The sequence below is a fragment of the Crocuta crocuta genome, unplaced genomic scaffold (assembly GCF_008692635.1).
Source record: "Crocuta crocuta isolate KB4526 unplaced genomic scaffold, BGI_CrCroc_1.0 scaffold318, whole genome shotgun sequence".
Classification (NCBI taxonomy): domain Eukaryota; kingdom Metazoa; phylum Chordata; class Mammalia; order Carnivora; family Hyaenidae; genus Crocuta; species Crocuta crocuta.
Window position 1 is genome coordinate 595,942 of NW_027531425.1, and position 21,486 is coordinate 617,427.

Consider the following 21,486-nt stretch of genomic DNA (forward strand, 5'->3'; position numbering starts at 1 on the left):
TGGCTCACGACATTTTCCTTGCCCTCAGAATCCAGGTGGGAGGTGCAGTGATGTTCTGCTCTGAGGGCTGCCAGGCCATTGTGGACACAGGGACTTCCCTCATCACGGGCCCCTCGGATGAGATCAAGCAGCTGCAGAAGGCCATCGGGGCAGAGCCGGTAGATGGAGAAGTCAGTGCCTGCCGGGGTTGGGAGGAGGCAGGAGCAGGGAGTGAGGCCCTCTGTTGGGAGGTGGGAGGCCTCTAAATGGATCCTCCGTTCTGTGTTTTAGTATGCCGTGGAGTGCGCCAACCTCAATGTCATGCCGGATGTCACCTTCACCATCAACGGAGTCTCCTACACCCTCCAGCCAACTGCCTACACCCTGCTGGTAAGGGCCGTTTCCTTATTCTGCAAGTCTCAGGGCCATCCCTTCCCCACCAGGAGCCTGCCACTTCCTCTTTTCGGTAGCCTGCACCGGGGCTGCATTTGCCCAGAGCCCCTTTCCCATCTTCCCCTACACTGAAGCAGCAGTGCCCTGTCTAGAAAGGATGAAGCTGTCTGTGGTGGAAAGGCCACTGGCTGGTTCTCTCTCCTGTCCTGTCCCGCTGAGAAGCAGCAGCAAGCCTTGCACAAGCCGTGTAGTAACGTTTTCAGACTTTGTCACGTAGGACTTTTCAACTGACAACGTTTAAACCCCTCAAATATCCAATAAGACTGGATGTTATTATCCCATTCTATGGATGAGAATATTGAGACTCGAAAGGTTATGTGGCTCAAGATTTGAGCTGCGTGGAGAGGGGACACAGAATGAGGTTGTATCTTCTAACGTTCAGATTAACATTCTTCTCAAACAAGAAAGTGTCTTTCGCTGCAGGAGATTCCTAAGTCAGCAGGGTAAGGTAGAAAGGGAATTCCTGGGGGAAATCGATAATTGCTTCACACCACCAGTGGCCCAATATCGTATAGAGTTCTTTGGTGACACTCAACACACTAACTTTGCCCAAGAGTCACCCACAGCACCAGGGTGACTGCATCAGAATGGAGGTGCTAAGGTTTAGAGGACTTTGGGGACTTCCCTACCCCCACATCTTGATCTCTATTAACTGCTTTCCCAAGCCACCAAACAGACAATGCGGGTGGAANAGCTCAGGTCATGATCTCACAGTTGTGAGCACGAGCCCTGCATCAGGCTCTGCGCTAACAGTGCGGAGACTGCTTGGGATTCTCTCTCTCCCTCTCTGCCTCTCCCCACCCCCTAGTCTCTCTCTCAAAATAAATTTTTAAAAAACTTAAAAAAATAAATTCCAGTTAGTTAACATACAGCGTAATATTAGTTTTAGGTATGAAGTATAGTATCCAACACCTCCATACAACACCCTGGGCTCTTCACAAGTGCCATCCTTAATCTCCATCACCTATTTCTCTCATCTCCCTACCCACCTCCCTTCTGGTAACCATCAGTTTGTTCCCTATAGACTCCCAAGAGTCTGTTTCTTGGTTTGCCTCTCTCTCTCTCTTTTTCATCCCCATTGATCAGTTGTTATGTTTCTTAAATTTCACATATGAGTGAAATCATATGGTATTTCTCTTTCTCTGACTGACTTATTTCACTCAGCATAAATACTCTCTGCTTCCATCCACATCATTGCAAATGGGAAGATTTCATTCTTTTTATGGCTGAGTAATATTCCATTGTGCACATACACCACATTTTCTTTATCCATTCATCATTCAATGGACACTTGGGCTATTTCCAGAATTTGGCCATTGTATATAATGCTGCTATAGACATTGGGGTGCATCTATCCCTCTGAATTAGTGTTTTTATGTCCTTTGGATAAATACTTGGCAGCGTAGTTGCATAAAAATTCTAGAGAACACAGGCAGTAAACTCGTTGACATCGGCCTTAGCAACTTATTTCTAGGTATGTCTCCCAAGGCCAGGGAAAGAAAAGCAAAAATAAACTGTTGGGAATTCATCAATTCACTGCTTCTGCAGTGAAGGAAACAATAAAAAAAACTGAAAGGCAACCCATTGTAAGGGGGCAGATATTTGCAAATGACCTATCTGATAAAGGGTTAATATCCAAAATATATAAAGAACTTCTAAAACTCAACACCCAAAAAACAAACTAAAAACAATTTAAAAATGGGCAGAAGACATGAATAGACATTTCTCCAAAGACATCCAAATGGCCAACAGACACCTGAAAAGATGCTCAACGTCACTGATCATCAGGGAAATACAAATCAAAACACAATGAGATAACACCTCATGCCTGTCAGAATGGCTAAATTAACAACACAAGAAATAATGGTGTTGGCGAGGATGGTGGAGAAAGGGGAGCCCTTCCGCATTGTTGGTAGGAATGCAAATTGGTACAGCCACTCTGGAAAATAGTACGGAACTTCTTCAAAAAGTTAAAAATAGAACTATGAAACAATGCAAGCACCTTGCTGAGCAAACAAGTAGAGGTGCATGAAGCGGGAAGAGGAACCAACCAGCCAAGGGATGAAGGAATGGTCCCAGGCCAGCCTCCACCACTACCACACAGTATGGCCTCCAGACAGCACTACTTCCCTTTCTCCCTACATGTCACTTATATCTTCTTTCCACCCCCCAGGACTTGGTGGATGGAATGGAGTTTTGCAGCAGTGGCTTTCAAGGTCTTGACATCCAGCCTCCAGCTGGGCCCCTCTGGATCCTGGGTGATGTCTTCATTAGACAGTTTTATTCAGTCTTTGATCGTGGGAATAACCGTGTGGGGCTGGCCCCCGCAGTCCCCTAAGCAGTGCCTTGTCCATGTGTCTGCCTGCCTGCCTGACGCCCCTTAGAAAAAGTCATTTTCGGTAAGATGCAATTATTCCAGAGTTGCTACTTGAATTAGGACCAAATGGAGCACAAGAACATACACACCCACTCAGCATGTGTGTCACATGCTTCATGCATTTCACGCACACCCACATACACACCTCCTCTACTACCATCATGATGGAAGAATTAAGTCGTATGCCCATACTTTTTACTGCTTTTTGCTAACATTTTCTTTTGGAAATCTCCAAACATGTACCCAAGCAGAGATTATAGTGAAATAAATCCCTGTGGACCCCGGCCACCTTTCATAACCCACCAGCACGTAGCCAGGCCTGTTTTTTCTACAGCACGTCTTCTCCTCTCTCCGGCCCACACACCTGCATTATTCTGAAACAAATTCTTACCATCACATCATAAATCATCACATCAAAGATTTATCATAAATCCTTCTACTGTTCTTACGTACGCAATCAGTGTTCAAATGTTCTTCATTGCCTAGGAAATGTTGGGTCATTTTCTCAGTTGATTTGTTTGTATCGAGATGCAAATAAAGTTTACAAACTGCATTTATTTGAACTGCGTCTCTGTCTCTTTTCATGTGTAGAGTTGACCACGTTCTGAATTTTGAGGGTTGGAATCCAGAAGAGTCCTGCAACGTGGTTCTCTGAGCCCATCTTTCCTGTAAAATGGTAGTTTGTTCTGCAGGCCTGGTTTTGTGGCAAGAGTATTTCATGGATGGTGCTGGGTACATCCCCTTGCCGCCTGTCAGGAGGCAGATAATGCCTGGGGCCTCTCTATTCACAGTGTGAGGATGGATGAGTTGGCTGTGGGGCTGTCGGCCTCATCTGTCCACGACTAGTTTCCTTCAGGGTTTCACCTAATGGCTTCAGCGACCACTGATTATCATTGCCTGGGTCCACGCTATCATCAGTGCGGCAAAACAGAGATTTTTTTTTTTTAATTTTATTTTTCCTCCTGTGTTTGTTAGTTAGAATTCTTCTATTTAAAAAACAAAACAGGGGCGCCTGGGTGGCTTAGTCGGTTAAGCGTCAGACTTTCGCTCAGGTCATGACCTCGCGGTTCGCGGGTTCGAGCCCCGCGTCGGGCTCTGTGCTGACAGCCAGCTCAGAGCCTGGAGCCTGTTTCAGTCTGTGACTCCCTCTCTCTCTGACCCTCCCCTGCTCACGCTGTCTCTCTCTCTCTCTCTCTCTCTCTCCTAGAAATAAATAAAACATTTTTAAAAATAAATAAATAAAAAACAAAACAAAACAAATTAAAAAAACTTTCATCAACCATTAGGTACAGCTCATACAGGAAAGGCAAGCTTACTTGGCTTTTTTCCTTTGTTTATTTGCTTTCATAATAATGAATGGGTGTCAACTTATTGCAGTTTTGTTTTTAATATTCCACGCATGCCACCTTTGGCCAGCAGGTGCCCCTTCAAGTTAGTTTCTGTGAACTTTTCACTTGACCCCAATACAAAGCAAATGTTCCAGGCCCATTTTCCCAAGGAGTCCTGGTCCCTGGTCATGTGCTCATAAGCTTGTTGTAAAAGATAATATTTCTGAGTACGAGGAGAGGATGTGGGGGAGGGACTCTCTGCATGAACCCTTTCCATTTTCCCCAGGGCCCACGCTGAGGGAGCGGACTTGGTGAATCCTGGGTGCATCCCTGTTCCAATGCGATCTACTGTCATCACCAACAACATGTCTTTCTTTTCCTTCCTTTTGTTCTTTTTTTTTTTTTTCAAAATGCAAGTATCTTCGAGGTTTTCTTTGTTATAAAAATAGGAAAGTCCTTCGTGACCCTTCCCCTCAAAGATAACTATTACTTTTTATTTGTGGCTGTTTTATGCAGACTTTTCCTTTGTATTTACAACAGAGATAGCCAGAGGGAAGGGTTTTTTTTCCTGCAAAAAAGGAATCACTCTAAATATACTTGTCTCTAAACTGCTCCTGTAACAGATTCTAGTTGGTACAGTCAGCTCTTTCCCTGCAACATCTGCATGGTGTCCACTTAATGATCAAATCCTCTCTTAATGGACATTAGGTTCCTTTGGGTTTAATTCAATCCAATCCCATAAATATTTATTTTGTGCCAGGCACTGAGTGAGGCACTCTAAGATCCTCAACATAAGTGGGACAGAGTCCGGCTGTCACTTTTGGCACAGAGGCCATGGAAAACACACCAGGCTTACAGTCAGATAATCTAGATTCACATTTGTGCCCTGCCCTGGATCAGTTTGGTGACCTTGGCCGGTTACTTTGTATCTCTGAGATGCCCACCTCACAGTGCTGTGGGGAAGAGTCCATGAGCTCACCTGTAGAGAAGCACTTAGCTCCTAATGTTAGCTCTCCTTCCTTCCCCTGTAAGTATGAGGTCAAAGTGGATCACAGCTACACACACAGACACACACACAGACACACACACAGACACACACACACATACTTTTTTGGTTTTGTTTCTCTTTTTTTCCCTCCCTTCCTCTCTCTCTCTCTCTCTCTTTCTCCTTCTTTCTTTCCTTAATTATCAAAATTAATTCAGAACAGCCTGATCCAAATAAACTATCAAAGCAGGATAATAGAGCAGTTAACATCACATGGCTTAGAGGCTTAGAGTCACACAGGCCTGGACTTGATTCTTAACTCCAGTTGTGGGACCTCTGCACCCCAGTTTCTTCATCTGTAAAATGGACACGGTAACAGTAACTATCTCACAGGTTCCTGGTGAGGATCCAATGGCATAATGCTCATGCGGAAACAGTTTAGCTCCTGTGCCTGTGCTCATCACACAGGAACCAGACCCCACATTCAGCAGAGGAAAATCTCATGCAGGGTAGAAGGGCCTAGAGTAAAAAGGCTTTATGACTTCTCCTCTAAAACAAAGCACCCAAGAGCCATGTGAGGACCGAGTGGCAGATGGCATTCCCGCAGGCTTTCTCCTTAAGGCTGATCTATGTGCAGTGGGCCTCGCCAAAGTATTGCGTGTGCCTGTGCCAGCCGGGTCCGTGTGGGTCCAGGAGCCCAAGTGCTGGATGCCTGGCGTATGAGTGTGGTGCATAATCCGTGCCTGCGGGAAGGGAGAACAGTCCGGAGACTGCGTAAGCTAGTTCTGCTCTGAGCACGCAGAGCTGTCTCAGAGAGACAGTTCTGTCTCTCAAGGCAGAAGTGACACTTTCAGTCCGTGTGGATCGAGCTCTGCTGGCCATGCACCTACGTAACCCCGTTAGCTGCAGGGGATTTTCCAGAACTGACCTGTGCTCTTTGTGGTCTTCACATCAGTGGTGTCAACCCTGACACTCAGGTCCTCATCCCATGCCCCATGTCTGATACTAGGCCACAAACCTCTCAGCGACGGGCCAAGGACTCTGGCCAAGCTTCGCCGTGCCTGGGAATTGTTAAAGGGTGTGTGTCCAGTTGCCTGGGGCTGCCATAAGCAAGTACCACAAACTGGGGGCTTAAAACACAGACATTTATTGTCTCACAGTTCTGGAAGCTAGAAATCCAAGACGGAGGCATCCACATGGCCCATCTCCGTCTGAAGCCTGTAGGGGGGAAGCTTTCTTATCTCTTTCTCGCTTCAGGTGATGGCTGGCTATCTGTGGGTTTCCTTGTCTTGTAGCGGGGACACTTCAGTCTCTGTCCCGTGGCCCCCTGGCATTCTTCCTGCCTCTGTCTCTGTGTGCTCTCTAAGGGCTCCAGGTGTACTGCATAAGGGTCTACCTGCTCCACTGTGCGCTCACCTCAATGGAACCAACTGCATCCCCCACACCCGCATTTCCAAGTACGGTCATTCCGAGGGACTGGACGTTAGGACTTCCGCATATTTGGGAGGAGCACAATTCAACCTGTAACAGATGTTTCACTAACTGACTGCTCTTACATTTGATTTGGGGCTTCTAAAAGCCCTTCCAGGAGCTTTTGGTATTTTGTCTTCCTTCCCCTTCTTCTCATGTTTTCCCTCCTCATGAATAATCTGTAAATGAGACAGAGCACGTTTTATTACCCTGTTTTCTAAATGGGGAAATTGGAGTACAGAATAATGAAACGTTTTGCCAAAAGTAGTAGCGAAAGCGGAGTCCCCGTCTCCGGCCCCTCATCCGCTGCTTCTAAGTTCCTGTCGTTACCACCGACATTCAGGGGGAGTGCACAGGCCTCAGTCACACCCATCAGATTGTCCTTCCTGGGAATCTGTGTTGAGTGGGCCCCACAGGGAAGATGGCCGTTGGGAGCATGGCGGGCTCACAGAGAGATAGCCCCCGTGGCCTGGGTCCTCAAGGCGGCCAAGTCCTCAAAACTACCCCCCGTCTGCGCTCCCTGATGTCTGGTTGTTCATCTCTTCCTCCTGCTTCTGTTTTCTCAGCTGAGGACACGTGCACCTGGCACACGCATCTCCCTGCCGTGGGAGCCGGAGGCCTCGGCGGAGATGGCTGATCCCTTCTCTAAGTGAAGTTCAAGAGCGTGGTTCTGCAACCTTGGCTGGGGCACTCATCCAGAAGAACGCGTGCTCAGGAGGACAGTGAGGGTAAGGACACGTGAGAGCTCACTCCAGGACCACAGGCCTCGGGGGTGTAAAAGACACACAGGTCCAGGCCTCAGGACCCTGACATGCTTCCCCTCCTCAGCTTCAACAGTCGCCTCTTGCTTTTTCACCACTGGGCCAGGTTATGATGTAACACCAACTACTGTAACAGATAAGCACCCAAATCGCAGTGTCTTAAATCAACGTTTATCTCACATGAAGAGTCCAGGTGAAGAGATGGCACGATTCAAGAACATGGGGTTCCCACAGCCCATAGGACCGTGGGGTCATTCTTTCTTTTTCTTTTTTATCTTTATTTATTTTTTTGAAAGAGAAAGAGAGAGACAGAGTGAGTGGGGGAGGGGCAGAGAGAGAAGGAGACACAGAATCCAAAGCAGGCTCCAGGCTCTGAGCTGTCAGCACAGAGCCCGAAGTGGGCTCATGAGAGAGATCATGACCTGAGCTCAAGTCAGACGTTTAACCAACTGAGCCACCCAAGCACCCCACGGGGTCATTCTTTCTGTCCCCAGACAGGGAGAGTGGCATTTTCTGCAAGTGGCCTCAACATGCCAGATCTGAAAGAGGCCAAGTTACCAGCAGACATTTCCTCTTCATCTATTCAACTTGAGCTCAAAGAGGGCTGGAACTATCTGGTTCACCATTCTATCCATTGGCTAAACTGAACTCCATGGCGACACCTATCTGCAGGGGCTGGAAACGCCTCGTAGCAGTGGCCTGGACGTGTTATGGGGCTTCCATGAACATAAGCCGCCTCTGCATCGCCAGGCCTCTGCCTAGGATCTTCTTCTTCCTCCTGCTTCTTAAATGTGAGCCTGTTTCAAGTTCTGCCTCAGCCTCCTCTCTCCTCTCTCCATCCCCTTACCCAGGAGGTGAGGAGCCTCTGCATGCCATGGAGACAACCCCATGTCAACCCCTTCGGGTAGACAGTTTGCAAATCTCCAGCCTCTTTCAATTAACACTTCTTTCTACCTTTGTTTCTCCCCCTGCACTGTCCACCCGGAGCTGCAGCCCTACAAAGCATCCCTGCACCCAGCTAATAATTATGGAGCCCTATCTTGGCCCACATTCCCTTCCCTAAGGGGGAACTTTAAAAAAATTCCTGAGCCTGAAGCTTATTTTTCACATGTTGTTGGGAAGTTCGGTTCAAAGGAAGCAAGAGAGAGAAAAGGGAAGTGAGAAAGAGAGAGAAGGGAAATAAATACAAGGAGGTGACTTTTCAAGCTGACTACAGGCTTGCAGCCAGCACAGCCGCTGCTGGGCTCCCCAGGACATCTCCAGCAAGGCCCTGTGTGTGCCGGGGACGGCTCAGAGTGGCCCCATGACGAGGTGGTGGGCAGCAGGTAAGTGGGAATTATCTGCCGGGTTCTTCTTTCTCCTGTCTCTGTCGGTCGGAGTCTTGCCCATGGACAGTGAGTCCCTGCACTTCCCATGTGTGTTCCTGAACTCTCCAGGAGGCTGCTGGGGGCCAGGGTCTCTGAGAATCCACCAGCCCCAGTGCTGGCGTCTCCGTTGATGCCCTGCTTGCAGGCACCCTGACCCCTGGTGGTAGCGCTCTTGGATTTGAGGCCAGGAAAACAGCATGAGCCATCACCAGGATTGCTCAGGATGAGGGGCTGGGGCTGGGTGGAGTGATGGGGCTCAGGGCCGAGCATCAAGCATGTGCCGGCCACTCCTGCTGCGGCCTGGGGACAGAAGCGTGAACAAGACTGGTAGAGTTTGTAGTGAAGAGATAGTAGACACAGTGCCATGAAAAACCAGATTGAAATCTCAGCCCTGTGGGTGGTCAGCCCCCGGTCTTGGAGCCTCTTTGGTTCACTCTCCTGCCCAGCAGGGAGTCAGCACCTTCTCCCTCATCTAGGGTCAGCCCCGCCCCCAGACTGCTTCTCCTATTGAACTTGACCCCCTCCTCCGCTTATCACAATCCTCACGTTTGTCTCCTGCACATCCTTCAGGCCCCAATTCAAATCCCTCCTTTCCAGTCCCTCCTTTTCCTCCTCCAAATCTCCGAAATCCCCACAGCCCTGTAGCTGCATTTCTTCCATCATTATTTGCACCCTGTCTTATTTCACTGATCAATGCAAGTGATGTATTGTGTCCCCCAAAGGGTGGGACATGCTCAGATTATTGGACGAATGCAGGCAAGAGGGAAAGAAGGAAGGAAGTTCGATGAATGCAGAGTCATGGCCTCCTCCGCAAGGGAGAGGCTGGCTGCCATTTTCCACCAAAGCATGTGTCAGAGGAAGAGAAGAGAAGTTGCTGGCCTTTAACCCATTTGGACAGAGGAAATAGGAACTAAAGCCTGAAGGTGGCTTTCAAAGGTTTTAAGGCTGGTTCTGCAAATATCCCCTAAACCTGTAAGTCTCAGCCCTGTGTTCAGAGGCTGTAAGGACTAGGCAAGGGTAGTTCACTTCACTTCCCTTCCCCAAGGGTGCCCACAGCACCAGACCCCTGGCTGGTGACTTCTACATGGTCTCTGCAGGGGGCTCAGGTTAGCCTCCATAGCTCCACAGGGCTTTGTCCTCATTCATTCTCTCTCCCTCTCTTTCTCTCTCTCTCTCTCCCTCTCCCTCCCTCCTTCCCTCTCTCTCCCTCTCCCTCTTTGTCTCCCTCTCCCTCCCTCTCCTTCCCTCTCCCTCTTTCTCTCTCTCCTCTCTCTCTCTCTCCCTCTCATACACACACACATACACACACACACACACACACACACACGCTCATTTAAAACCTGGTCTCAGGGGCACCTGAGTGGCTCAGTCAGTTAAGCATCTAACTCTTGATTTCAGCTCAGGTCATGATCTCATGATCTCACTGACAGCACAGAGCCTGCTTGGGATTCTCTCTCTCTCTCTCTCTCTCTCTCTCAAAATAAATAAATGAACACTAAAAAAATAAATAAAATAAAACCTAGTCTCAGAAAAGTAGAAGAATATGGGAGGGGATCAGATTCTAAAGGGCAACAATTGAAAAACAAATCGGCATCCTAAACCAGTGATTATCTGGGGGGGGGGGGGGGGGGGGGGNTGGGAAAACAGGCCCAGCTTAGTGCATCCTGGTCAAGGGCACACTTCACAGACACCATCGTGCCCCCTCCAGGCATGTGTGCTGACCAGAGCGGGGAGGGAGCTTCAACTGGAGCTTTTGTTTCACTGACCCCTCCTTCCCGATGCCTGTACCTGGCACTGTGTGTGGCCGAGGGTGGGGTTCAAGGTTACTCAGTCTGCCTTTAAGGGATGTACAGTCCCACTGACCAGACAGACATAGACAGTAGCAATGAGGCAGCACCAGAGACTCAAGCACAAGGAAGCACTCACTGACTGTGAGGACCGTTAAGCAAGTGGTCCACCAAGGAGGAAAAGGCCCATCTCAGATGGAATGTGGGGGTGGAGGGCTAAATCGAACGTATTCCAAGACTTAAGGGGAGCCCTTGGAATCTGGTAGCCCATTTCATTTGAGTTCATCTGAACTCACTTTATTTTCAAAAAAGAAAAAAAAAATCTCACTTTATTCCCCTTTTATCTGCCAACCATTGTTAAGTCAGGGCATGGGATCCGGGCACCTTGAAGGACTAGGAAACTTAGCCTCCTGTTGACAATACCAAAAATCACTGAAGTCTCTTAAGAACTTCAGACCGAGCCACACGCTTTCATCCAAGAGATCAGGGAGATGCCGGGACTTGCCTCTCATCTCACAAGACTGGTTTTGTGTGTGTGTGTGTGTGTGTGTGTGTGTGTGTGTGTGTGTGTGGTGGCGGCGGCAATGCACCATGATGCAGTGTGTGTACAGTATTAGGGTCAGAACAATGCATGAAGCCCATAACCAGCCTGGTAGTGGGACCAAACCTAATGCACACGTGAGTCTAATGCTTCAGCAAACAAAAGGTTCCCTTCACTGGGTGGCCTCCAGGGGCCCAGGCAGAAGTCCCTAAAACCAGCCAGAGGCTTTGCATGGTGCCCCCAAACCTGCATGTCGCCTTGCAGCCTCTGACACATGCACTTCCATGCCTTGAGCCTTCATTCCCCATTCTCCCCGGGAACAGCTTCCCAGTGAACCCAGTTCTCATGGGGATGCCTAACCGAGTGAGCTCCAAGCCACGCTTCCCTTTCCACCCCACCCCCTCCACCCACACAGCTGAGCTCACCCTGCCCTGCCTCTTTTGCAACTTTCCCAAGTCTGTGCATGAGAAGGAGAGGAGGAAAACAGAAGGAAGTAGCTTGGCCTCAACAAGCTCTGCTGCTTCAGAGCCTTTTTTCTCTGAACCGGCTGACACCTTTGCTGTAAGAGGAGACCCCCAGACTGAGAGAGAGCTCCCTCCTGCCCCGTGGAGGCCGGATGCTAAGCAGCCACAGCTGTAAGTGCCTTGGAAGTTTTTCTCAGTTCTTCTGTCCCAGCAAGCCCTAGAGACATTTGGGTTCGGGGAGGGCGGTGGGGAATGGAAGCAAGGAATGCAGGGGTGAGGCTTAGAATCTGGCAGCTGTGGGGTTTAGATCCAACCCGAAACCCCCCCACCCTCCCACCGCCCACCAGAGAAACTCCTAGGACAAGGCAGCGAGCCAGGCAGAAGGGACTTCCCCTCCCAGCCCAGCCGGGGGAGCTGGGGCCCAGGCTCCGGGCTCTGCACGGGCCATCAGTCTCAGCCGGACCACACCGCTGCTGGCTCAGCAGAGGAGGGCCAGCTAGCACCCAAGGTCGCCTTGCCATGCCGACAGGGCACGTCCTTGGGTGGAACCCGTTGGCCAAAGGGTCTCACTGGGGAAGGAGGAACTCCGAGAGTAGGAAAGTGTCCTTTTGTCTTAATCATAATTGTGTCTCCTGGCGCAGCTGGGCAGGGCCAGGCAGGCCAGTCAGCGGAGTTGGACAGATCTGGGTTCTAGTCTCAGCTTGCCACTTAGCTAGTTGCTCTTGACTCAGGAATCCACTGGATTATGATGGCATTTTGTACACTGCAGTGGGCCCTAGAATTGCCAGGCAGTGTGCATTTATAAAAATAACTTCTTCGAGCTTGTCGATCGATGCCCCACCACAAAGTCCCATGGAAATAGTAAGTTGTCTGTATCCTCAGACCTACAGAGCGTGGGCGCATAGTAGGCATATAGTACACGTGCTGGATGGATGGACAGACAGACGGATGGATGGATGGGTACGTGGATGGATAGACAGGTGGATGAACGGATAGGTGGATGGATAGAGGGGGATGAATGAATGACTGCTTATTGAAGATTCAATATTCCCAGCATGGGTCAGGCTTTATGGAGGGATGGAGAGGTGGGAGGCAGTTCCGTGACCTCTGGGCACTGATAGTCTATGTGGGGAGACAGGACTAATACTTCCAAAGAACATAAAGAACACGAGCACTGAGCCTCCTGAAACCAGAGCTTTGAACACACGGCCTGGAGGGGAGCAGGTTTCAAGCCTCTGGGATTGAGGAGGGTGAGGCAGAGTCGTGAGGCTTCTCACAGGGCAATAAAGCTCCGTGCTCCATAGATACTTTATTTCAAAGACAAACTATTCCCACGACTGTAAATCCCATTGTTTTTGAGGTGGATGCATTTGTCGTTTTCTAAGACGTGGTAGCAGGGAGGAGAGGCACTGAAAGTGGGGTAACAGGAGCGAAGTGGGGAGACTGCCTGCCTCAGAATCCGCATCCGCCCCTGCTCACTGGCCTCCCTCATCCTTCTCCCTTGTCAGCAGAGCTTACACTTCACCTCACCTCACCAGCGAGACAGAAGACCGTACGTGGGTCCTGGTTGGGGCCAGTGCGGGAGGGAGAGAAGGGAAGTAGGATGGTGAGAGCAGAGCAAGTCCAAGAGTTCGTGTAAGACTGGCCCCCAAGCCCTAGGGCGGTGTGTGCATGCGCACACGTGTGTGTGCATGTGCACGTGTGTGTGTACACACGTGTGTGTGTGTGTGTGTGTGCATGAGCACATGTGCATGCCAGGGGGCATCAACGCAGACTTTCTTGCTCCCAGGGACTGACCTACACTGCAGCTTTGGCAGGTGGGCAGGACCAGGGCTCCAGGCTTCGAAGGAGTGCCAGGCACCAAGGGGAGAGGAGTTAGTCACATGCAGTGGGGACTGAATCGCCTGCAGAGTCTGGTCTGGGTGGACCTGGGCTGGCTGAGGCAGGGCCCCGTGTTCCAAGCCTGCTTCTCACTGTTATTTAACAGTAGAGGGCAATGATTCAGCCTGGCCTCTAAGATGATGCCCTGGGTTGAAGCATCTGAGGTAGCTGAGTGGGCGACAGGAAGCTTAGAAGGAGAGCTATGGCCTAAGTCCAGCCAAGGTCAGAGCCCAGAGGACATGGGAAGGGACTGCAGCCACCGTCTGAAACCTACACGGGCCTCCTTGGTGAATCCAGCCAGTGTCTCCTGCCAGGCTGCCCTCCCTCGCCAGTGACACAGTTCTGGTCACGCCCTTGTTGCTGCTAGTTACCCTGGGACCCGAGGACCAGGCTATTTTAAGTAGCAGCCTCAGCAAATCCTTTCCCTTCTGAGAATGGGGTAGGGGAACTGCAGCGGCAGCGTGCTTGAAGGGCACATCCAGGAGAAGGGGACCGGGGTGGTAGTGGGGTAAAGGGAGCTCAGAGGCAAGGCCAAGGTGAGTCACAAGGATCTGGATAAGAAAGATTCAAGAGAAACCCGAGGAGAAGACATTAAGCCTCAGAAGGGCTGGCATGTGGCAGAGGAATATTGCCTGTTCTCTGTGGCCCCAGAAGAAATCCACCCCTAGTGGAGGTAAGAGGCTTTATGGGAGCAGATCTGGCTGATCTTTCCATGAATGTGGCTCTGGTGCTGGGTGGGGGTTGGAGAAGATGATCTTGAGGTCCCTCCTGCGGTGTGCTGGCATAGGCTCCACACTGATCTAAGCTTGGGATCAGCCTTGGTGTGAATATCCACCCCACGGAAAGTTGCAGGTGCTGCAAATCAGATCTCTACCCCACCCCCATACAATTAGTAACCATTTATCTGGGTCTTCCCCCATTAGGGAAGCCTATTGTGCTGTAAGAAGTGACACATGCCACCCTGCAGAAGCCACAGCCATGAGTGATGTCCCCTTTACCCAAGAGGGAACAGACTCACCAAGATCAAGCACCTCACCCAAGGTCACAAATGTATGGAGGTAGAATAATGCTGACTCCAAAAGTCATGATCAGTCCCTGATACGAGATGACCTCCGTCTCCTGCCCCGGACACAAAAGTGATTTGTCAGGAAGTCACACTCAGATGACTTTGGGCTGCCATCCACCCAAGTGCTCTTTTTAAAGAAACGTTAAGGGTGCCTGCGTGGCTCAGGTGATTAAGCGTCCAGCTTTGGCTCAGATCATGATCTCATGGTTCACAAGTTCAAGCCCTGCATCAGGCTCTGTGCTGACAGCTCAGAGCCTGGAGCCTGTTTCACATTCTGTGTCTTCCTCTTTCTGACCCTCCCCTGCTCACACACACACATTTTCTCTCTCTCTCAGAAATAAATAAAAACGTTTAAAAATTTTTAAAGGCTACATTTCTAAAAATAATAAATAATGTTCTCCAACAATCCTCTTTGTACAAAGGTATGTACAGAGCAGAGGTGCGTTCTGCAGGATAGCACCTAACATTACAATCTGTGGTATGTGCATGTTAAATTTTGCTGCTGTCAACTTTCCCTTCTAAAAAGGCTATGCAATTCATAGCCTATTAACAATATACAATAGTGCTTTCCCTATACATTTGCCAACACTAAATTTCACCATCAGTCTTTTTAATTTTTGCCACTCTCTGGCAGGTAAAGAAAAAATGGTATTTTTAAATTTTATGAGTTTTCATTCATAAGACTTATTGGTTACTTATTCATATTCCTTGCCTACTTTTACATTGTATATTATCTTGATTATCTGCAGAGAGCTTCCCGGGCAGTGGGTATTGATCTTCTGTGATATGCACACACCCTCTACGTCCCCTGCCCTCACCCCTACATCCCCTTCATAAGCACCTTGGCTGCGCTGTCCCACGTCAAGCCCAGGCCACCCAGCCCCCAAGCCTCTCTGACAAGGGCACCAAATGGCAGGTGTGTGAGCTCCATCCTAGTTTTATGGAAGAGACAGTAGAACAAGCAGGTAAGAGGGTGTGGGATTAGGCCTGGATTCCAATCCCAGCTCCTAATCCAGGTTCTACCACTTTTAAACTGTTTTCAGAGAGAAACTGTTTAACGCCCCTAGACGCCTGGTTCTTCAGTGGGAAAATAGAGACCTACAGTGTCAGTCCAGCAGGCTTGTTTTTGTGCTAATAATAGTCGTAAAAGAGATAACGTTTCTTTTTTTAATGTTTTATTTGTTTTTGAGAGAGCGCGAGTTGGGGAGGGGCAGAGAGAAGGGGACAGAGGATTTGAAGCCGATTCTGTGCTTACAGCAGTGAGCTCAATATGGGACTCAAACTCAAGAACTGCAAGACCATGACCTGAGCCAAAGTCGGATGTCCAAATGACTGAGCCACCCAAGTGACCCCAAAAGAGCTAACATCTCTTGAGCCTTTAATTTCGGCCAGTAAATATATTATAATAATGTTTATTTGTATTAAATGTACTATAATAATGTATTCATTCATTTAACCTCACAATGATATGCATATTTTTGTTTGCATAATCACAAAGTCCTCTATGCAGTGCCAGGCAGAAAACATATTAGATTATAGAGTGAGCATAAGTACGACTCCATCATGGCGGCTTGTGCCCACTGTGTGAGCATGTTCCCCTCCAACTGAGCTTGCCAGGCCTTGACCCTGGTGGCCAATCCTCACACAACAGCTCTTGTTCCACAGACCGGTTCCCTCCGCTCCCGTTTGTACCTCTTGTTACTTGGGCTGCCTTTCTCTCCATCTCCTCCAAGTCTGCTAGGGTTTTTTCAGGGCTCGCCAAGCCGGAGCCCAGCACCGCAGATCCTATGGGTTCAGACTCAAGAGGTCAACAGGCAACATGGCACAGAGGAGCCTTCTGTGACCTTTGGTGCACACGCTGCCTCATCCATGTACTGCCTGTATGGCCTTGGGTGAGATATGAATGATTTGGCTTCTGAGTCTCAAGTACTCATCTCATAGGGCTACTGGGAGGGTTCCCTAAGCCCTCAGAGGACACGGAGCAGCCCCTGCAAGTGTTCTGCCAGTGCTAGTTCCTTCCCCACTCGTCCCTGCCTCTGTTTGGTCCTGCCTCCCTTTCTAAGGCACTGAGTTGGCTTTTGAAGCTAAGTTGGACTCTTGTACCAGAGCTCACCCCGTGGCTCCCACTCCCCTTCTGAGCAGTAACTGATGCTTAGAGACACATACCTTTCACAAGCTTCTGAGCCACTTCTCCCTTGGCTGGTTTCTTTGTGGGCAGGGACACCCATGACAAAATGTCAGCCCTGGCTAATACTTTGAATTATCTTCCTCTGCCTGTCTGGAGCATAGAGAATGGTTGCTTAATGAATGAGTCGTTGGTCTGACCTCCATGACCCATCTTAAATCTTACTTCTTCTCCCTGCTTTCCTATCTCCATGGCCTTGGCCTCACCTTTCCAAATCATCCACCAGTTCTCAGGGTTTTGATTCCTTCATCCCCTCCCTCTGAAATATCACACACACACACACCCTCCCCTAGCCACCTGTCTCATTTCTTCAGGGCCCAGATGGATTGCTGGCTTCTCTTCCCCACTCCTGAATTCCCCCAGTGCTTTTTCCGTGCCTCCGTTGGGATGCTTTACACTTTCTCCCTGGCGTAGTCACTCAGCCCTGTGCCTTCTCCCATGATGACTCCCTAGTGTGGTTTCCTAGTCCCTCCGTCTCCGGGTCCTCCCAGTGTCTAGTGCAGGGCTTTGCAAGGCAGTAGCCATGTCAGTATTTTTTGAAGGACGGTCATGGACGACCAAGAAGACCTGTTGCCCACCATGCCAGTCCAGTCCTCCTGGGCTACAGCAGAAGGCTCGGCCACACCAACACTGGCTCTTGGGACAAGCAGCTCTGAGCAGAGCCTCAAATCACCCTGGAGCCACAACATGGCTCGCAGAGGGGCACTAACAGCCCAACGTCCCTGGGGGCTAGGCAGCCCTGGGCAAGTCCTTGTGGCCAGTGTGTTACAGCTCCAGTTGACAGAGTATTTTTCAACCGGAAGGGACATTGAGTCTTTGAGGCCCAACTTGCTTATTCTTAATTAGAAAACCAAGACTCAGAGAGGGGAAGTAAGTGGCCCAACGTCACACAGTGATAAAGTGACAGAATTAGAACCAAGGCCTTAGAATATCTGGTTTTGAGCTTTTTCTAGGTCCCTAAGGAAACTCAAGCTGACCCTTTTGGGCTAGGCAGAGTCAGACTGAGGTTTGCTCAGTATGCTACCTGCTGTGTCCAAGTCAGGAGCCCTCAGGAGTTGGGAATTGTATACACATAGGTGTACACATAAGGGTGGATCCAAAGAGCCAGTTAAGCACAGTCCTCTGCAGCAGTTTTGCCTTAGCTTGTTAAAAATAAGAATAATCGGGGCACCTGGGTGGCTCAGTCGGTTAAGTGTCTGACTTTGGCTCAGGTCATGATCTCACGGTTCATGGGTTTAAGCCCCGCATCGAGCTCTGTGCTGAAAGCTAGCTCAGAGCCTGGAGCCTGTTTCAGATTCTGTGTCTCCCTCTCTCTCTGACCCTCCCCTGCTCACGCTCTCTCTCTCTCTCTCTCTCTCTCAGAAATAAATTTAAAAAACATTAAAAAAATTTTTTAATAAAAAAAAAAAGAATAATATGGGGCACCTGGGTGGCTCAATCTCTTAAGCGTTCAACTTCAGTTCAGGTCAGGATCTCATGGTTCATGAGTTTGAGCCCAGCATCGGGCTCTGTGCTGACAGCTTAGAGCCTGGAGCCTCCTTCAGATTCTGTGTCTCCCTCTTTCTACTCCTCCCCTGCTCATTCTCTCTCTCTCAGAAGTGAATAAACATCAAAAAAAAAGTTTAAATAATAAATGTGTACATGTATATGTAAAATGCACAGATGCACATACTCATGTTTCTTTCGTATAGGAAAGAAACACATTGTTTTTTATAGGAACAATGCCTGTTTAACATGATGGTTACGAAAAAATGGAACATACTAAAAAGCACAGAGAACAAATGTTAAATTGTGTAATTTTCCTACCACCCAGAATTAACCACTTAAATTTGTTGTATATTTCTTTCTAGGCCTTTTTCTATGCAAGTAGGAACTCGTCTTTATATTTGGGGTGGTATTATATATACAGTTTAGTGTCTTCTGTCTTTTTTTAGACCCTATGGCATAAGCATTTACCCACATTAGTGTAATAGTCTCAAAAACTCCATGTTAACAGTTCATTGTATGCCATGATTTATTTAACCACTTCTTTGTTATTGGATGTTTATAAATAATACTGTGAAGAACATTCTTGAACAAGAATCTTTGCCCAAATTGCAGATGATTTCCCTAGGACAAATTCCTAGAAGTGGAAGGCAGGGACATTTTTAAGGCTTTCAATACTTGCTGCCAAGTAGCTTTCCAGAAACATGTACCAATTATACCCCCACCAGCTGCATTAAAGAAGAGCCTTTTGATTCTGTGATTGCAGCAACACCTCGGGCTGGGGGAGGGGCGCTCTCCCATCCAAAGCCTCTCGGGCTGTCCTGACAATGGGCCCCTTGTCCTGCCCCCATCTCCTCTTCCCGCACTGCCCTCCATCCCTGGCTGCTGGTTTAACTGTCCTCGAGGCCTCTGTTCAACCCCGTCCTGGCTTCTTGGCGCTCCAGCCGCCTCCAAGAACAGGGTTGGTAATGCTGAAGGGTGAGAGATGCGCCTGTCCTGTGGGGCCACCACACTTCCAGCCTTGGGGAGGCCCCCAGGGGAAGTTGAGGGAGTGTGTAAGGATTGCTGATCACCTATTTCTTTTGGAGAACAACCCCACCTGAGTCCTGGGCCCAGAGCAGTGATCTACGCATCAAGGAAGGGAAAGTAGAGGCCAGCCTCGGGGACAATGGCCACATGGACTCTAGCTAGCATGCAGATGACTTCTGTTTCCCTACAGGCTCTGAAGCCCCTCCATGAATCCTCGGAAGAAGGTGGACCTGAAGCTCATCATCATCGGAGCCCTGGGGTAAGCCAAGATCAGCTCAGGGTGTGGGGATTGGGAAGCAGCCCCCTGCCCAAGGGCAATGAGACCTCCTGAGTGTTTTCCACTGGTCATGAGTCTCTCTGACTCAGAGTAGCACCAAGGAGAAGAGATGGGCAAAAAGGCTGGGAGCCAGACTACCTGGTTCCGGTCCCAGATCTGACATAACTCCACAGGAACTCAGTGGGTGACTTAGAGAAGCCACTTAGCAGTCATCCGTCCTCCCACCCCGGTCAAGTACAGGAAAGACCTGACCTGTGGGACACTCAGCTCTCTGCAATCTTCTCTACTCATTTGGACTGTCCCCTACTTCTAATGTTTATTTATTTTTGAGAGAGAGACAGAGCACGAGTGATGAAAAGGCAGAGACAGAGGGAGCCACAGAATCTGAAGCAGGCTCCAGGCTCCGAGCTGTCAGCAGAGAGCCTGACGTGGGGCTTGAACCCACAAACCATGAGATCATAACCTGAGCCAAAATCAGACGCTTAACCAACTGAGCCACAAGGCCTCCCTGGACTGGTCCCTACTTCTAGAGTCCATTCCCTACTCCCTTGCTCTCCCTATGGTCCTTTGATGACAAAGATTAGAAATTCAGAATCTCAGAGAGATGGCAGCGAAAGGGGTATGACAAGATTCTGAGAACAGTATGGATGTGTGTGTGTGTGTGTGTTGTTGTTGTTGTTGTTGTTGTTGACGTGTGTCTGGGGTTTTTTCTTCAGTGTAGGAAAGACCTCCCTCCTCCACCAGTATGTGCACAAGACATTTTACGAGGACTACCAGACCACACTGGGGGCCAGCATCCTCTCCAAGATTATCATACTGGACGACACGACTTTGAAGCTACAGGTGAGCTGCTCTGTCTCTCCCTCAGTGTGTGTACCTGAAATCATCCCAATTCCCTAGAAGCCACTCACACAGCAGTGTGCACCAGGAGCTACAGTGGTCTAGAGCAGAGATAAGCAAACTTCAATTCATGGCCCACATGTGGTCCACCACCTGTTTTTGTAAATAAAGTTTTATTAGAACACAGCCATGCCCATTTGTTTACTTATGGTCTATGACTGTTTTTGCACTGCAAAGGCAGAGCTTAGTTGCAACAGACAATAAGGTCTACAAGGCCTAAAATATTTACTATGTGGTCCTTTAAAGGAAAAAAATGCTGATCCCTGATCTGGGGTGTGGGGGTGTAGGAAAGAACTAATCTAGAAGTTAGGAGGCCCCACTTTTAGTCTCAGGTTCATTGGAAAACTTGGTAAGTGACCTTGAGCAAGTCACTCCCAGGGTCCAAATCTATCAGATGAGAATAACTGTGCCTGTCCTGATGGCCCAAGAGGAAAGTGAGAGCTCAGGTGTGAAAGTGCTCTTGGGATGCTAAATGACAGTGCAAAAGACAGGCCTGAGATCCTGTGCGTGAAAGAACCATGAGCCCCTGTGCCAGGACTATCTGCTTCCTACCCAGAAAAGGAAACTTTGACATCATGGGACTCAGTTAGACCTACCTCTAGGTACTCATCACAGCCCTATGGGGCGGCTGCTCTTCCCTTCCAGATCTGGGACACGGGTGGACAGGAGCGGTTTCGCTCCATGGTGTCCACATTCTACAAAGGCTCTGATGGCTGCATCCTGGCTTTCGATGTCACTGACCTAGAGTCCTTTGAAGCCCTGGATACCTGGCGAGGTGATGTCCTGGCCAAAACTATTCCAATGGAGCCATCCTACCCCATGGTGGTGCTGGGAAACAAGATTGATCTCGCAGACCGGCAGGTACCGTTCATACTTTCCTTCATTCGCCAAACATTACATGAGTACCTACTCTATGCCACGCACTGTAGTAGGTCCCACACATACAGGGCTGAATCAGACACAGTCCTTACTTTAAGCACGTTGCAGTCCAGTAGTGAATACAGACACTTTAAAAGATGCTTATCATACATTATGGTAAACAAAATGATAGAAATATAACTTGGATATTTGGCGACCACAGGGAAAAGGCATCTACTCAAACTTAGAATAGAGAAAAGGCTTCCTGGGCGGTGGGGGGGTGGGGGGGGGGA

At 49.1% G+C, this 21,486-nt stretch overlaps 2 protein-coding genes across 7 annotated transcripts in view; both read left to right on the top strand.

The window, feature by feature from the left end:
* CTSE (cathepsin E) overlaps nt 1-3,362 on the top strand; it is a 12,282-nt gene extending 8,920 nt beyond the window's left edge. Inside the window, exons 7-9 of one of the 2 annotated variants that reach the window (XM_077772077.1) lie at nt 29-170; nt 271-369; nt 2,606-3,362. In XM_077772077.1, the coding sequence (XP_077628203.1) occupies nt 29-170; nt 271-369; nt 2,606-2,770 (406 nt within the window). In that variant the 3' untranslated portion in view covers nt 2,771-3,362. The remainder of the gene's footprint in view (nt 1-28; nt 171-270; nt 370-2,605) is intronic. The other variant, XM_077772078.1, reaches the window with a different exon arrangement.
* Nucleotides 3,363-8,586: 5,224 nt separating this feature from the next.
* The window catches only part of RAB7B (RAB7B, member RAS oncogene family), a 26,565-nt gene continuing 13,665 nt past the window's right edge, over nt 8,587-21,486 (top strand). Inside the window, exons 1-4 of one of the 5 annotated variants that reach the window (XM_077772082.1) lie at nt 8,587-8,678; nt 19,349-19,417; nt 20,152-20,278; nt 20,981-21,196. In XM_077772082.1, the coding sequence (XP_077628208.1) occupies nt 19,365-19,417; nt 20,152-20,278; nt 20,981-21,196 (396 nt within the window). In that variant the 5' untranslated portion in view covers nt 8,587-8,678; nt 19,349-19,364. Of the gene's footprint in view, nt 8,679-11,525; nt 11,684-15,215; nt 15,425-19,049; nt 19,108-19,348; nt 19,418-20,151; nt 20,279-20,980; nt 21,197-21,486 lie in introns of those variants that run through there. The other 4 variants (XM_077772080.1, XM_077772083.1, XM_077772085.1 and 1 more) reach the window with 4 other exon arrangements.